The sequence below is a fragment of the Phaenicophaeus curvirostris genome, chromosome Z (genome assembly GCF_032191515.1).
Source record: "Phaenicophaeus curvirostris isolate KB17595 chromosome Z, BPBGC_Pcur_1.0, whole genome shotgun sequence".
Lineage (NCBI taxonomy): Eukaryota > Metazoa > Chordata > Aves > Cuculiformes > Cuculidae > Phaenicophaeus > Phaenicophaeus curvirostris.
The window spans coordinates 46,561,243-46,579,139 of record NC_091431.1 but is presented as its reverse complement, the minus strand read 5'-3'; the positions used below and the strand labels follow the sequence as shown (position 1 = coordinate 46,579,139).

General features: G+C 43.0%; 1 protein-coding gene across 1 annotated transcript; it reads right to left on the bottom strand.

The window, feature by feature from the left end:
• Positions 1 to 1,457: 1,457 nt before the first annotated feature.
• Positions 1,458 to 16,335, bottom strand: AK3 (adenylate kinase 3). The gene is made up of 5 exons (XM_069879816.1): positions 16,152 to 16,335; positions 11,184 to 11,303; positions 6,213 to 6,385; positions 3,310 to 3,428; positions 1,458 to 2,109 (listed from the first exon to the last, which is right to left on the bottom strand). Exons 1-5 carry the CDS (start codon positions 16,300 to 16,302, stop codon positions 1,986 to 1,988), a joined length of 687 nt encoding a protein of 228 aa, XP_069735917.1. The 5' UTR covers positions 16,303 to 16,335; the 3' UTR covers positions 1,458 to 1,985.
• Positions 16,336 to 17,897: the final 1,562 nt, after the last annotated feature.

The window sequence follows — 17,897 nt, the reverse complement described above, 5'->3', positions numbered from 1 at the left end:
AAAAGCTTTGTCATAGTTCATATAGGATAAGGTGTCATGCAGGGTTTGAAAGGTATTTCATGCTACTAAGCTAAAGTGGGTTTGTGGTATTTCCAACTCAAACAATTAAAGTGGAAAATCATTACAAGTTTTCTGTTGCAGGAGCTGAAAATCCAAATCCTGTTTCTAAACAAGGCCTTCCACAGAACCTCTGCAATCCAAAGTTGTACTGTGCTTTTCTAACTTGCTGCTATTAAAGGAGTTCAATTTATAAGAAATGTATAGTGCAGTTGGAAGACTCCAGGAAGCTCATATCTAAAATAATGGAACTGGTAAGCACTTTCAGCCCTTTATGGTATTGTTCTGATTGTATGTAAGGTCTGGAAGTTATCTAGATTTCAGTAGTCTGATGAACACAGTCTAGCTGCAGTTGCTAATTCAGTCTGAGATCTAGTAATTTTCAGCTATAGTAGAGAGAAGGAAAAGTCTAAGTCTGCAGTATATGCCAGAACTAGTATCAGTACAAATGCACTAGCAGAAGTAGGAACTACAGTTTCACTGATGGAAGTGGCTTTTCATGTCTTCTTTTGCAGACAGACTGAGGATAAAGGAGCATGCAGGAGCAGTGTCCCAGATGCAGATTAGAGGTAGCCTCCTTTACACAAATAAAGCTTTTTTTTATTATTTTATTTTTATATTTGACAGGTAACTCCAGAGAGGATAAGTAGACACTGCCTCCTCCTTAATAATTTGTTTCCCTTTAAGGGAACCTAAGGGAAGCTAATAACGTGGTTTATTTTTAACTGGATGTAGTGTACAAGGTTAGTAAGGGCAGTGTTGCACAGGGACTTGCAATTGCTACCATTAGCAGGAAAGCCACATTGCTCTAGCAATCTGTGATATAATGGAAGTTATTTTTTAAGTTTTTAAGGAAGGCAAATTGGATGGTGTGGGAATAGGTATCAAATCATAATGAGATTCCTTCCCTGCTAAGTGAAACACATAGGCTGGCAAAAAGCCAGGTACAGCTGCTTTTTATTGAAATTAGATTGCATAAATAAGCAGCACATCGGTGTGGCTCATTGTAATGTGGTAGCTACTGCTTTCCAATAATTTTTTCAGGAAGCGTATCTCTAAACTTGCTCTGTCTACAGCTTCCATATGAAGATGAAAGTACAAGTGGTCAGCCTTTTGGCAAGCTTCCTTTAAATTGTAAGGAAAGCTGCTTGCAGTGACAGCTGCTGCTCGTATTGTTCATTTAGAGTAAGGGGAAACTTTTGAGTTCCACACTGACGACGTGTCTCAAGGTGCACCACAGTTCTGTAGTCATTTACAAACAGTCACTTGAAAACAAGATTGGGACCTGCATTAGTATGACACAGCTACTTCAGGCATTGCCTAGACAGACTTGTTTGTTCCCCAGGTTTTGCTGGGGAACAAGAGTTTCTTCTTGAAACTCTCAATCTAGTGACCAAGCAAAGCTACAGGGTGGTGACTGTCTTCCATGAGGTCAACCTTTATATATACCAGTTCTGGTGTGATACAGCTTTTTGCAGAATGGTGGTCATAGTTCTCCACAGCTTCTGACTAGCCCCCAGCTAATCACACATTCAAGAAACACGCTTTCATGTCCTTATCGTTGCTTTGCACAACAGTTCATGAGTGAGTAAATCTATCAGTGTGCTTTGTAATTAAGCTGTATTCTGAATGTGTTTCCTTCACTGTCAAATTTGCAGACATACATATTTCTCAATAAGAGACACCAGAGTAGCTGCTTTTGTTAAATCAGTTACTATATTATAAAAATCGGGTATCTTTAATACAAAAAAAAAATACAGCATTAAAGTGAGAACCACAGGCAACAAAGTTTTATCATCATGTAAGTTAAGGATAATGTAGACTTTAATTATTGATCAGTCTGGTAGACTACTTAAGAAATCCTTGATGGCTGAATCTCATGTAAGCAAGTGTGAGCGTTGACAGGTGAGCAGAAGTTAGATCTATTTTCACCTGGGAGCGGCAGCATCTTTCTGGCTTACATCTGGCAACTTGGTTTGGAGGAAAGCATAGATATGAGGCCAGATCTTATTGGTTTCTGTTCCAGAGAAGGATTTTAATAACCCTTTTTTCCTAAGGAAGAAAAAGAGGAAAGTATGATGAAAGTAAAGTTGTCCAATTGTTCCAGTGTCTCCACATCACTTTAAGATTGCTCTGGCAGGAGTATGTGAATATGCGTGTGATTTAACACCATGCATAGTCTTAACATTGGGAATGCAGGTTGGACATGCATTACTCTCTTCCTCAGACTGTAACCTTACACCTCAAGGATCACAGAAAGTACATCAGAATAAGCAGGTGAACCAGGCACAATCAAGTTATTCTGAATTAATTTTAGTAGCTAGTTTTATCTGTAAAGTATATTATTACCAGTAATTATAATAGATCAGGCCTGTTTTACAGTGGTACTTTGAGGCATTTTCACTTCCAAAAGCTACCAGAGTCAGGAAAACCACTGTCAATCCAGAAGAATTCCTGATTTAAAACTTAACCACCCTGAAGATGGAGCTTCTAATCTTCTGTTGAACAGTTTTGTTAGAGCATAATGAAGAGTTGTAGATATGGAGATAGAGGACAAAAAGTCACTTTGGGGGTGTTGTCAAAGAGTCTGATTACATTATCTGGGCAAGACTACAAAGCTCTACATGGTGACCTACTATTATCCGTATATTAACAGTGTGATATTTGCAGCTCTACATTAAGAGAAATTTGTGTATAATTTTCATTCTTAAAAGAACTAATAATTTGTCATTTTGCAGTGCAAGTGGCAGTATTGTCAAATAGCTACTTGTTCCCAGAGTCTTCTGTTCTCTGTGCTTATCACAGTCTCACACAGAACAGCTACTTTTAAATCCTCGTTAACAGTTTTTTTCTATTTGAGTATCACTTAATCCTTTACCATTGTTAGGAGGGCTTCTACTTACACATCCAGAAGAGAAAATAACTGTTAAAGCTTACCCAAAAAGGAACTGTCTCTGCTACCTTACTAACCAGAGCCGTGTTGCTTGGAACAGTACTGCAATGTATTGAATAATGCATAGCACTCTTTGTAAATCTAAATGTGGCTGTAGTGAAAGGCAGTTTTGCTAAGCAGGCTCCTGAAGAGGTTTCATGCAATAGTGGGAAACATACTCATTTTCCTGGGTTGATTTCTTATTGAGTTAATGAAATACATACTGCTACTCACGTCACCTTCACTGTTGCAGTATCTCTGTAACTGAAAAGGTCTGTTCCTTACTATGCTAATCTGGAAGAATAGATTTTACTACTTACCGGTAATATTCCAGAACAGGTTTTGTTTGTGTGTCATAAGCTTGTAGCCGCTTGGTAACCGTCTCTGGCTTATCATCATCACGCTGAACAAGTGGCTCTCCAGTAATATCATCAATGCCCTAATAATGATGAAAAGCAAACATTGGTGTATATTTGTGTTTAAGTATGTTTTGTGTAATTTTCTACTTAAATTATGAACAGTTTTCAGTTAGTCAAGGTGTAGATTTCTGCTTATGAAGAGAAAGGCTACGATGTGTGTCGACATCCCACTAAACAGTCCATCGGTTAAAAATATTTTGTCAGTATCTGCAACAAACACAGGGTCATAGTAACTTGACTAATTTGTCCTCTGCTGCATTTGTTGAATGTGGGAAATATGTAGATAAACCCTTGATATATGAGGGAAAACAATATTCTTGGTAATACATTCCTGTATAAAAGGAAACAAGCAAAAGGCCAGTTTGACATTTGTTTGACAATATTGATACAGGGAAAGGAATAATGGCCCTTCGATTTTAAATCACAAAACAGAAGATTTCTCGTTCAGCAACAGCTGTACAAATAATGACATAAAAGCCAGCTGAAGCTTTCTATGATTCCGTAAATGCAGTTAAGGACCCAGTGTGTGAACTATGACAGTTTTTACTTTACTCTCACTTGCTGAAGTGCTTCAGGTGATTACAGAGCTTTTAAACCATGAAACCAGCAATGACCAAAGAAAATGTCCACTGCCATATCTTATGAAGGCCTAACTACTGGCATAGAAGTTGGCTCCTTCTTAGGTGCATTGAACCATTGTGCATCTAAGGACAGAATGTATGACTCACCACAGATTGTAGGAGTAAGGAGGCCCTTATTACATATTAAATGAAATCCTCATATTAATTACATATTAACTAAATCCTCAAGAGTGTTCATTGTTCCCTAAAGACAAGTCTGACATTTTAAATGGAATCATGAGTGATCTTGCAAATACAAAGCAAATCAGATCTCAAAAAATGTTTTCCTTTCCTGCTTGCATTCTGGCAATCACTTTCAAAATAATCAGTAACTGTCAGTGTTCAATAAGCTTCTCTGTTCATGAAGGTGTTAAGAAAATCTGTTTCAGAATACCTGTATGGTCAAACTTACTTTGTTTACATAATACAGTCATATTAAACATTCAAGTGTTTCTTTCCAGCACCTGTGCAAGGAGGAATACCAATGCCTTCACTGTTACCTGCCAAACATTGAGCCTTCAGGCTTGTGCTAACTCTAAAGCCATAATCTTTTGGTTCTGTGGGGTAAGTTAACGTTTTGCAGATCTAACAGATAACGAAGACAGAAAGATATTTCAGCTTTTCAGCTCCATGACATGGTTTCACTTAAACATTGCAATCCACTTCGCAATGTTGTGATATGCCTGCTAATTTGTGGAAAGTAGGGTGGAGTGTTCCTAATAGAAAAGCTGTTGCAGCTGAAGCCTACTCCTTAGTAGGTCTGATAATTCTGTGCTGCAGCTTGCCTATGCTTTTCCACAATTTAAGATAACCATGACTTAAATGGCCACTGGTTAACCAATACAAAGGCAGTGTTCCCAATTGCTAATTTCCAGGGCTTACTGGCTATTTTCAGCTGGCCTCTTTTCCTGCAACACTAAAATCAAAAAGCTACGAGGCCTGCTATAACAGAACATCCTATAACAGGATGTCTCAAGCCATAGCTTCTTTGATCTGTTGAGAAACTTCTCTGACTGGCAAGTTTCTGTATCTGATTTTGCAATATGACAGTGGCTCCTTTGAGAATACCCATCCTGGTTAAATATAAATACAGGGAAAGCACTGAGTGGATTCCTGTGATGATTTGGTGTGCTTCCTAGATGCAAAGAATGAGTCCTCTGGAGGAGGGACAAGAGAACTGTACAGCTTGGACTGCACAGGCTGCCAACTTGCAGAACAGGCTAAGAACATGCCCAATTCCTATGCCATTGTGCAAGACTGAGAGTATTGCAGATCAGTGAACAGCTTTAACAAGCGTTTACAAAACCCACGGTGTTTCAGTCTGCCAGAGACAAACATATTCTACCAGGGCACTAATATGCTCTGAGAGCCAAGGTGTTTTCAGAAAGGTTCTGTGCTCCTAAAAGATTAAACAAGTCTTTTGTCTTGGTTGACAGCCGACTGAATATGAGCCAGCAGTGTGCCCAAGAAGGCCAACGGCATCTTGGCTTGTATCAGAAATGGCGTGACCAGCAGGTCCAGGGAGGTTATTCTCCCTCTGTACTCGGCACTGGTGAGACCGCACCTCGAATCCTGTGTTCAGGTCTGGGCCCCTCACCACAAGAAGGATGTTGAGGCTCTGGAGCGAGTCCAGAGAAGAGCAACAAAGCTGGTGAAGGGGCTGGAGAACAGGCCTTACGAGGAACGGCTGAGAGAGCTGGGGTTGTTTAGCCTGGAGAAGAGGAGGCTGAGGGGAGACCTCACTGCTCTCTAGAGCTACCTGAAAGGAGGTTGTAGAGAGGAGGGTGCTGGCCTCTTCTCTCAAGTGACAGGGAACAGGACAAGAGGGAATGGCCTCTAGCTGCCCCAGGGGAGGTTTAGGCTGGATATTAGGAAAATATTCTTCACAGAAAGGGTCATTGGGCACTGGCAGAGGCTGCCCAGGGAGGTGGTTGAGTCACCTTCCCTGGAGGTGTTTAAAGGACGGGTGGATGAGGTGCTAAGGGGCATGGTTTAGTGTTTGATAGGAATGGTTGGACTCGATGATCCAGTGGGTCTCTTCCAACCTGGTTATTCTATGATTCTATGATTCTTTTTCTTCTGAGCTACTGTGTTTTGCAACAACATAGGCAAACAATATTTTCCTGCAATTACCAACTGCAGTGTAACATTTATTTACCATCAACAAGAAAGTTCATTGCTTACCTGCACTTTGGGAGGATTGAATTCAAGATTGTAGACTCTGCCACTAGTAGGGTGGATCCAACGTGCTGTGAGCCGACGTTTTATGGTCTCAAATGGTACATCGAGGTCAATCACAGTGTCTATTTGACATTCTTTATCCAGGGCATCAGCCTGAGCAACCGTTCTAGGAAAACCTTTTCAAAGGAAACAAGTCCATAAAAATCCAAAAGCAGAGTTACAGTGAGAATTACTTTGATTCAGTCAATAGAGAAAATAACTGTCGGACAGAAAAAAAAAAAGCATCATCATACTGTAAAAGTTGAATCATAGAATAACCAGGTTGGAAGAGACCCACCAGATCATCGAGTCCAACCATTCCTATCAAACACTAAACCATGCCCCTCACCACCTTGTCCACCTGTCCTTTAAACACCTCCAGGGAAGGTGACTCAACCACCTCCCTGGGCAGCCTCTGCCAGTGCCCAATGACCCTTTCTGTGAAAAATTTTTTCCTAATGTCCAGCCTAAACCTCCCCTGGGGCAGCTTGAGGCCATTCCCTCTTGTCCTGTCCCCTGTCACTTGGGAGAAGAGGCCAGTACCCTCCTCTCCACAACCTCCTTTCAGGTAGCTCTAGAGAGCAGGGAGGTCTCCCCTCAGGCTCCTCTTCTCCAGGCTAAACAACCCCAGCTCTCTCAGCTGTTCCTCATAAGGCCTGTTCTCCAGCCCCTTCACCAGCTTTGTTGCTCTTCTCTGGACTCGCTCCAGAGCCTCAACATCCTTCTTGTGGTGAGGGGCCCAGAACTGAACACAGGATTCGAGGAGCGGTCTCACCAGGGCCGAGTACAGAGGGAGAATAACCTCCCTGGACCTGCTGGCCACGCCGTTTCTGACACAAGCCAAGATGCCAGGTGGCCTTCTTGTGCCCCAAGTGCCGGACCTGGCATTTGGCCTTGTTAAACCTCATGCCATTGGACTCAGCCCAGCGGTCCAGCCTGTTCAGATCCCTTTGTAGATCCTCCCTACCCTCCAGCAGATCCACACTTCCACCCAGCTTAGTGTCATCTGCAAACTTGCTAAGGGTGCACTCGATGCCTTCATCCAGGTCATTGATAAAGACATTGAACAGGGCTGGACCCAGCACTGAGCTCTGGGGAACCCCACTTGTCACTGGCCTCCAGCTGGATTTCACACCATTTACCACCACTCTCTGGGCCCGGCCGTCCAACCAGTTTTCCACCCAGGAGAGTGTGTGCCTGTCCAGCCCAGAGGCTGACAGTTTCCGAAGCAGAATGCTGTGAGAAACTGTGTCAAAGGCTTTACTGAAGTCCAGGAAGACCACGTCCACAGCCTTTCCCTCGTCCAGCAGCCGAGTCACTTTGTCATAGAAGGCGATCAGGTTAGTTTGGCAAGACCTGCCTTTTGTGAACCCGTGTTGACTGGGCCTGATCACCCGGTTCTCTTGCATGTGCTTCATGATAGCACTCAAGATCACCTGTTCCGTGACTTTCCCTGGCACTGAGGTCAGACTGACAGGCTGATAGGTCCCTGGATCCTCCCTGTGACCCTTCTTGTAGATGGGCACAACGTCAGCCAGCCTCCAGTCCAGTGGAACTTCCCCAGTCTTCCAGGACTGTTGGAAGGTGATGGAAAGGGGTTTGGCCAGCACATCCACCAGCTCCTTCAATACCCTTGGATGAATCCCATCCGGCCCCATAGACTTGTGGGTGTCTAGTTGGGCTAGCAAGGCTCTGGCCACCTCCTCTTGGATCCTGAGAGCCTCATTTTGCTCCTCTAGCTCCTGGGTTTGTACACAGAGGGAACGACTTTCTTTACAAGTAAAGACTGAGGCAAAGAAGGCATTAAGTACCTCAGCCTTTTCCTCATCCCCTGTCACTGTTGTTCCTTCTGCGTCCAATAGGGACTGTATCATCTCCCTAGTCCTCCTTTTATTATTTATATATTTATAGAAAGATTTTTTGTTATCTTTCACAGACTTTGCCAGTCTAATTTCTAGCTGAGCCTTAGCCCTTCTGATTTTTTCTCTACACAATCTCACTTCCCTCATGTAGTCCACCCAAGAGGCCTGTCCCCTCTTCCAGAGCCCATAAACGTTTCTCTTCTTCTTGATATCACTCAAGATCTCTCTGTTCAACCAAGCTGGCTGAAGAGGCATAAGATTTTCCAAAATCTCTTTCAGTATGTCATGGCACTTCAGTATGTTAAATGACTCCCAAATTCCTCTCCTCATTACAGCTAACCATCTTCCCAAAAGTGTAACAAATAAATGCAAGACCCCATACTTATATATTACCACATACCACTTTATTAAATAAAAGCACTATATGAATACTGTGAACAAAAAAAGCAACAAGCAGTTCACTGAGAGGTCTGGAACAATGTAGAAACACTGGTGACAACTTACTTCCACAGTTGTATATGTCTGGCTTAACGAAGCGACCATTACAAACTCCACTTTATTCAGTTGCAGTAAACCAAATCTATCTACCACAGGCAGTTCAGGATTAATTTTGCAACAAAGAGTAGCTTTAGAAAGAGTTCTGGGAAGTCCAGTGTATCAAACTATCCTCAGGGATTATGACTGTGAGAACACTCAAGCTTCAAGAATCTGTCTCTTCTCTTAAAAAACATTGCATTTTGCCCCATGACCTCTCTTGCTCCGGTAGTATGTGCTACTAAAGAAATCTAGTGGAACTTAAGAAGGGGGTGGGGAGAGAAACAGAGAACAAGAAAATGAAGGTCGCCACATAGAATTTAAAATGAAAAATTGACCACAAGAACTTCAGTGGTCAAAGCTATTTCAGAGCATGCTATTGCACCACAGATTCACTAGAATAACAGCACTACATACAAGGCTCTTGCACAGTCTCATGTTCTTCAGTAGCTTGTAATTTTCATCCTACTAAGCAAGTAAATCTCCGTAAAGGCAAGTACTGATACGTACAAACTTCATAAACTCTCCTTTGCATAATATGAGTTGATGAGTCCATTGCCTAGTATGGAACCAGCCAAGAACAAGCCTTATAACAGGGAAATAAAAATAATTTTAAAAAAATTATGGTTTCAGGGCTACTGTGTCTTCTCCAACACACCACAAAAGAGAAGACTTGATTGACTCGGACCCAATTTCTTGCTTATGCATTAAGTCTGGTGCACCTGGTTTGCATCACAGTTATCAGCTTCCCTCATCCTATTTCTCTTATGTTCGCATTATCTCATAGAAGTGTTTCTAAAGCTTAAGAGCAGAGTAACAGACAGGACTCCAGCACTGTTCTTTGTTACTATTGACAAGCTACTCAACCATCACACATCCCAGTTAGGCAGCTGGAAAATGAGTTCGTTTTGAAACTTAGTAATGAGAAACTTCCTCAACAAATCAAAGTGCCTTTAAAAGCATTTCACTGAAACTGAACCAGCATTTGCTGCATACGGTATTTTCTTGATACAAAAAAAACCAATCTATAAGATGTGATGAATTATGAAGAGCCAGGAACACAGAGAAGAGTGCCCTGTTTTAACAGCACATTAAGCTAATCTTACCCACAAACACAGGACTTGGACTGCTACATTTGCTATGATTCTAGAAGTCACTAATTTATCATTAAGCCAGTGGAAACAGGTATTTGGCTAAATGAGCGTACAGGCAGCACAGCAACTCTATTTAGTCAAACCTAGCTGACTTCAGCTGTTTGTTCTGACTTACAGTTATCAAACTAAAGACTTTCAGGTTACTGTATTTCAACAGAATGGCATTGTTCCTACAGAGCAAATTATGCCAGAGCTATCCCTAGTGTAATTCATTGAGTCTCCCATTACAAATGCTGATGCAGACAAAATTTCTCCAAAAGTTTAAAGAAGGTCACACAGTAACATGCAGCAGAAATTGTCTTACTGTCCCCACACCATTGTCCTTTTTAAGAGTTGTCGGTGTGCCCAGCTATACTGCTACCTATCCAGAGCCACTAGGCTGGAACCGTGTGTAAGCAGCACCTGGAGCTAAAGAAAAAAAACAACTGCAACTCTTTCCTTTATTGATTAAGTTTCATTGTGCTGTTCACTGTGGGAATTAAGCCTTTATCTTCACTCAGGAGGAATGTAACTGTGACTGAAGCCACCAGAGCAGATTGCTGTACTAGAAGCAGTTACAGTAAAGCACTAAGGGATAGAGACCACTGTGATTTTTTTTGCTCTACGTCTACATAAAAAGGCACGCTAACAACTTTTATTTACTGAGACAGGTTGTGACTAGAATCTGAAAATATACACATCCATCTTGGACACTACCTTTGTGCTGCACATCCAAGCGTACTCCCATGGGTTGGGGTAACAAAAGCCACTCAGTTCATGAAAACAGCAGTAAATGCATTTTCTCTCTACCATGAACACTGAAGCAATGAGATTATGCAGCAGAATTGCAGAAAAATTCAGTCTAGAGAACAGAACCAAAAAGCAGATGAAAGAGACCTTTTAGAGCATTTAAGCCATGTTTTTGTTGGTGATTTACTTCACACTGCAATGCTGCAGTACTTGCTTTCCATACTTAACTTGTTGCTGTATCGAATACCTGCATTTCTATTTAAATAATTCCTCAGCCCTGCTCTTCAAGAGTGTCCCCAAGGACTTTAATGGAAAGGGTTTAAAAAATTAAACTTACCAATGCATACTTGAAGGGGAAATAAAACAGAAACTACTAGAATTGTTTTGAAAATTTACTGGAGTGCTGAACTACCCTTTTCAACTTGAACTAAACATCCCTGTAATGGTCTGAAGGTGGAATATATTCAAGGCATTTTACTGCAAAAGAAACTAGGGCAGACTAGATGCTGAAAGTTTTACAAGCTGCCAGCAGATGCTGTCCAGCTACTACCACTTGAGGATGCCTACTGGAGTGTAACTACAAGAGACTGAAGCACTCTAAGTTTTCCAGTGCAGATTTCCCTCAATATATAGTGACAACCAATATACCAACTCACCATCCAACAGCCAGTTGTAGCGATCTAGACCTTTTAGCTCATTCAGCACTAGTTGTGTCATGATGTCATCTGGAATAAGCTGACCTTGATCAATGTAGGACTTGGCAAGGATTCCAATTTCTGCAAAAGTAAGAGAAGTCACATTACACTCTCTCTGACCTCCAGCAAGCAAAAAAAAAAAAAAAAAGACTATAGCTCTGCCAAAAATATTGTTTTGATCAGGATGGTGCAGAACAGTAGAGTTGCAAACAAGACAGACAGCATGCTTGCTGAAACTCAAAACCACACAATCGGTTTGGATGTGATCATACAAATATGTATCATTTTAATTTGATCCATTTATAATTCCACAGATGGCAACAGGACATTTGGCACACCTCTGTCACCACACCCTTCGAGTAATTTTACTAGTAAGTATTCAAAACATAGGTTCTAAAAACTACAATCAGGAGAGGTCATTAAGTAAAGTAGTCTTCAAAAAAGGAAATATAAGGGATACAGGTTCATTAAGGTATCAGCCCTCAGATTTCCTGTCAAAAAAAAGTTATTTTCTCAGTTTAACTTATGGCTTCACTAGAAAGAGAAATGCCTTTGGTATTTAAGAGAGCAATATGCAGTGAGACACGCTTGCCAGATATGTATTTTTATGATGACTAGAGTTACAGGAGGATGTTTATAGATGTTGTAAACATTTATGGGAGTGCACAGGCACTAGTATTTTCCCATAGAAATGACTAACTTTTAATACCAATCATTTAGCCCACTGGCTCAGTAAAATGCCATCCACATACCACTGTTCTGGATATTACACCCTGCTCCTCCATGACAGGCAATGGGATGCTGTGGTTCACCCAAATCATGGGTATAGCTGGGAAGAAATTCATTTGCCTGGGTTGTGTCCAAGGCACTAAGTCTCCATGGCCTTCATTTATGAAACAATTAGCCAGTTATGTAAGTCACCCAGAATAGCAGCTAGATTGGTTTTATTTTGGCTCTGCAGAAGCCTGTACTTAGAGCCAATTCGGATCTAGTTACACTAAACTAAACAGAAGAGAAAATGGGATAGACTGACAAACCAACACAGGATAGAACCAGTTTCAGCAGAAAGCAATGAAGAACACCAGTTCCACTGCTTGACGCAGTATTGGAATGTGCAATAGTAATAAGGCTTTTCTTCAGATGAGGCAACTGAAAAGCAATAAATACCCTCAAATAATGCAAACAGCAGCCTTGGTGCTTGGGCGAAGGGGCGGGGGTGGAGGAAGTACTAAAAGGATAGGTTCCCTTTATTGGGTGTTCACACCTAGAGCCAGGCTATGAAAAGTTTGAAGACCGTTTAGAAATAGGCACTATGCACCTTGGTCAGACTTCTAATAATTGTGGAAAAGATGTGACTGTCTGGGTACAAACTATCCGTTCTCCTCCCTGCCTCCCTTCTTCCAGGTCAGCAAGTCATACCTCTTTTATTATTCTTCTGTACTTTGATACTATGTACTCTGCAGAAGTAGGCTGGCAGGAGGAATAAAGTACATCTAGACAGAATGTGCACTTAGTGCTTGAATCTGTTACTAATTTACTCTGCAGCATTGCTTTCGCCATAATGATCTAAGAATATGTGCAAGGCAAGGTTGATCAAGAATGGTACTGACGTACTTTGGAAACACAGATCAGCTTTGAAACCCTGAAAGAATTAGCATACAGCACGCTGTAAGGCACACAGGTCTTTTTTTAAAGGTGAAAACATGCTGCCTCCCTCCACAAACCTCAGGTTGTTTAGAAAGCCACTATTACAGAAAAAAAACCACTAGGCACAACTGTACTCAAACAGTTAAATTAGGACAAAAAGTTTGTATACTAGATCATAGCCTCTTTTTTCCCCTTTTGTTGGGGGTGGGACTTCGTAAGGTTTTCTTGGTTTTATTTTGGTTGGTTTTGGTTTTTTTTTTTCTTTTCATCTTGGGTCTAAAACCACTATAGGCATGGTGGTCTCTGAAATTAAAGGCAATGCAGCTTTCTTGCCTGTCTAGGTGGTAACAGTTATTCCTGTTTCAATGTTTTGCAAATGATTTTCATGTCCTAACCACATTACAGCAAGCAAACTCTAGGATATTCAGACAAAAGGTTGCTTAGCCCTCTTGGAGGGAAGTGGTCAGAGACTCTGCACTCTCCAAAGCAGCAGAACTGGAAAATGCCAGACTTTTCCGTTACAATCAAAACTTATAAAGTGCTTGCCATGACTAAACTTGTCAAAGCTCAGAGTTGTCTCTCAGTCTTTATCCCTCCTTTAGTGTACAGCTTACTCCTGCTACCTCAGTATTCATCTATATTCTTTGGAGACCATTTCTGCAACCAGTGGCTCACTTTCAATAAAATTAAGACTGAGCTTTGTCTGGGTTAATTAATGAATGGAAAACTGTAGCAGATTCCTGTAAGTTCCATGGTAGCTAATTGGGAGCAAACTTCATCATTCCTAACACCCTCCACTGGCTTCTCTCCTCATATCCAGGGTTTTTAAGTGACAGCTACACTTTAATTTCACATCTTGGTTCTTCCTCACATTCTTTCATCTGTCTAACAGACCTAGAACACTGCCAAATCATGTTTCTTTCCATTACTTCATGGCTCCCTCCTTAAATCAAACAATGGGTTATTTCCACTTGGAATTTTCACACATGCCCTTCAGCTTGATTTTGGTGCTGTTTGATCTTGCTTCTAAGACATACTGACAGAGCACAAAATCTCAAGTATTTAGTAAACAATGTTTCCTTCATCTTCTGGAATGCTTTTGTTTCTCAATAAGTATGACTTACATTGAAAGTCTGTAACAGCAACAGTTCTGAGTTTATGACTCTCTGTAAATAAAAACTTAGGCTTGTGCAATCAAACAGACAGAAAAAGCATGAATGTGATCAGATATGCCTGCACAGGTGGTGTTCCCAGCAAATGTTTAACTTGTAGATAGCAACTGTACTAAAGCCAGTCATCTAAGCCAAAGTCATTGTTCTTACAGGGCAAACACAGTCCGTGTGAAAAGAGATGTGGAAATGACTTCGCAATTGATTCATAATACAGATAATTTTCCACCTTCAAATGTGCTTTTAAGCTTCCAAAACCAAGAGGGCCAGTTTTCTAACCATAATATTGCAGTGACAGTTATGAGTGAACATGGTCCTCCGCAGCTTCAACGTTCTGGAAGTAAGAATACTCTCACTTATCACATGCAACCTGAAATGGTGCTTACTAGGTTTTCAACCCCACGGTGAAGAAATGAATGCGGAAGTCAGGAAGGACCTTTCCTCATTGCAAAAATCTGCCAGAGGGAGGAGTTGTGGCAACAGAGAGCCAGAGATCGAGCTAGGTCTATACAGTGAGTATAATTCGCATTATTACCTAATACAAACAACTCTGTATCCTGAAACCATAAGACCATGCTGAAACCTAAGCAGGATACGCGCTTGTTGTAAGGTAATAATAACTTAAAAAGCTCAAGGTGAGCAGTCTGTAAATTTTGCCTGTTGTTTTTGGAGAGCACCAGGAGAGTTACACCTGCCCATCTGAGACAAGGCCTTATAATTTTGGAATAGCTGGTAATTGTAGGTGCCTCTGGAGACCTGACAAACTCTGATTGACCAGAACTACTCCTTCTGCCCCATCTGATAAAAACATGAATATTTTTCCCTTTTGAGACATTTCATCTAGAAGACTATCAGAAACGCCTACAAAAAAAACCACTGGGTGCCTATGAAAAGCGCCAAGACAACGAAACAACTATGCATTACAAAACAAGGGGAAAAGGATAAACCCCAGATATGCGATGCTTACGCTTACAAAGAGGATGCTGTGAGAAACACTTACTCACTGGTAAAATATTGAAAAGGACAAAGTCTTCAAAGCAAAGACAATAATATTTTTATTTTACAATTCAGGCCTGAATGGGATGTCCTTCTAAAAAAGGCATCCCATCTTACAAAAGCAGTAGGCATATAGACTAGTTTTAGACAAAGGACCATGTTAGTCCTCAAAAAATGTATATTTCTTTAGGTTATCCAACCATGTCTGGAGACTCCTTTCAGGTTATCTCTTGACCTAAAAGAGTTATATCTTACAAGACAACTAAGCATATAAATAAGTTCTTGCAACTTTAAGAGAGTGTTTATCCTTTCAAGTTATTTATGTCTTCATATTATCTCTCGATACATGACAGATTTATATTACAAAATAATTAAACATAAAAACCAGCTGCAGCAAAACTTAAAAATTAATTCTCACAATGCTAAGGGACAGCTTTTAGAGGATCTGAAGCCAAAGCCTCGAGGCCCATTTTGGTGGCCTCTGGTCTCCGGGAACAGCTGACACACAGACAGGGACACACAGAGGTGGCCATTGCAGAGCAGGAGAAATCCCCGGGATCTTTTTTCTGGACAGGGAGCGGTGGGTGGGTAGGAGAAGGGAAAGAAGTGGGGTGGGGGACGGACCTTCCCCCCTCCCGGGAGGAGCGGGACTGTGTCACCCGGGAGTGGGGACCGGACCCTCGGGGATGGGTACAGGGAAAGGAGACGGGTCTTCGGGGGATGGGGACGGGTCCCTCGGGAATGAGGACAGGGAATGGGGACAGGACCCTCGGGGGACAGGGACAGGACATGGGGCCAGGAACCTCGGGGGTGGGGATACGGGATGGAGACAGGACCCTCGGGGGATAGGGACAGGGGATGGAGACGGGTCTCTCGGTAATGGGGACAGGAGATGGGGACAGGACCCTCGGGGATGGAAGATGGAGACGGGTCCCTCGGGGGGTGGGGATAGGGAATGGGGACAGGACCTTTGGGGATGGGTAGGGGGAATGGAAATGGGTCTCTCGGGGATGGGGACAGGACCCTCGGACGGGGACAGGGGATGCTGCGGGGACCATCCCGAGCGGGAGACCGTGTCATTCCCCGCCCCCTCTCCCACTCCCCGGCCTGTCCCCACCTGTCTTTCTCTGCATGTTGTCCCTCAGCAGGTCCCCGCTAGAGAGGTGCTTCATGCCGAAGTGCTTGATGATCCGCGCGGAGACGGTGCCCTTGCCGGAGCCCGGCGGCCCCATGATGACGGCGCGGAGCAGCAGCGGCGGCAGCTCCATGGTGGCGCGGGCGGGGCGGGAAGCGGCGCGGGGGGAGAGGGAAACGGGGGAACTGCCGCGGGGAGTTCGGCGTCACGGGGCGGCGGGGCCGGGGCGGGACAGGCCGGGGGGGAGAGAGGCGGCTCCCAGGAGACCTTATAGCGGCCTGACAGTACCTGAGGGGCTGCAGGAAAGCCGGGGAGGGAGCGTTCACAAAGGCTGGTGGTGATAGGAGTGGGGGCAACGGGTATAAACTGGAGAGGGGCAGGTTTAGACTAGACAAAAGGAGGAATTTCTTCACCATGAGGGTGGTGAGGCACTGGAACAGGCTGCCCGGGGAAGCTGTGGCTGCCCCATCCCTGGAGGTGTTCAAGGCCAGGCTGGATGGGGCCTTGGGCAGCCTGGGCTGGCAGGAGGTGTCCCTGCCCGTGGCAGGGGGGCTGGAACTAGATGATCTTTAAGGTCCCTTCCAACCCAAACTAGTCTATGATTCTATACATAAAAACAAAGTAAATACCCTTACTGAAGTCTTGAAATTTGTCCACAGAAGTCTGACAAATGCAGAGAGACCAGAAGCATCTCTCTTTATGTAATTCTTACCAGTACTATAAATTGCAGGGACTTTTCAAGTGAACGATAACTGTAGTATTTAAGTGCTTTCTTCAGTAAAAAAAAAAAATAATCTAAAGGACTAAGGGTGGAGGTTGGGTAATCAAAGTCTTCTGATGAAGCCTAGACATGTCAATACTAGCAAAAACTTCTGAGAAAAACCTTTTCAACACAAGTAAAATCACAAAAGCTGTTCACAACAGGTACTGAAAACCTCCCTTGGATTTCTGCACCATGCTATCAAATCAAACAGTGATTAATTAGGAGACAGTGACTCAGAAACAATAACTCAGAATTGTTCTACATTTTGCTTGTCCAGCAAGGGCTACTGAATAAACTATATGGACTACTGCAAAGCCAAGGGGTAGTCATGTTTTTGGATGAGGCCTTGGGCAGCCTGGTCTGGTGGGAGGTGTCCCTGCCCGTGGGAGGGGATTAGAACTAGGTGATCTGTAAGGTCCCTTCCAACTCAAACTACTCTATGATTCTGTTACTGCCCTGACTCCAGCCTCCCTATACCTCTCTGCCCAGGAGCCCAGTCCAGATGCCCATGAAGCCTTCAATCCCTGCCCCCATTTGTTCTCTCACCACTCGTTCCCTAACCCTAAAACCAACCTTAAGCCTAAACCTAACCCCAACCTCAAACCTAATCCCAACCCCAACCTCAAACCCAACCCCAAATCCAACCTCAAACCTAACCCCAACCTCAACCTCAAACCCAAACCCAACCCCAATGCTAACCCAAGCTCACCATAGGACTGGGTGCGGGGGAAGCTTGGGGCAGGGAGGGAGAGCTGAGGCCAGCCTTCCCAGGGAAAAAAAAGCAGCAGCTTTTCTGGTGTCAGTCAGGAGCAGGACAGAAAGGTCCTTTACAGAAAAGCATCAGGTTGGGGGGGAGATAACCAAAGCAAATTGCATATTAGAAAGTAAAGCATTAGAGAGCATTAGGGAGTCACTGCCCTAACTGGCCTTGACCAGCCTCCCCACACCTTTCTGCCCTGAAGCCC

Bases quoted from the DNA above. Each gene is read 5' to 3' on its own strand.
- AK3 (XM_069879816.1), bottom strand. From the start codon at position 16,302: ATGGAGCTGCCGCCGCTGCTGCTCCGCGCCGTCATCATGGGGCCGCCG. The intron at 11,304-16,151 runs GTGGGGACAGGC...TTACTTTTGCAG, and splicing joins CAACATGCAGAGAAAGACAG to AAATTGGAATCCTTGCCAAG. The intron at 3,429-6,212 runs GTAAGCAATGAA...CATCATTATTAG, and splicing joins TCAATCCTCCCAAAGTGCAG to GGCATTGATGATATTACTGG.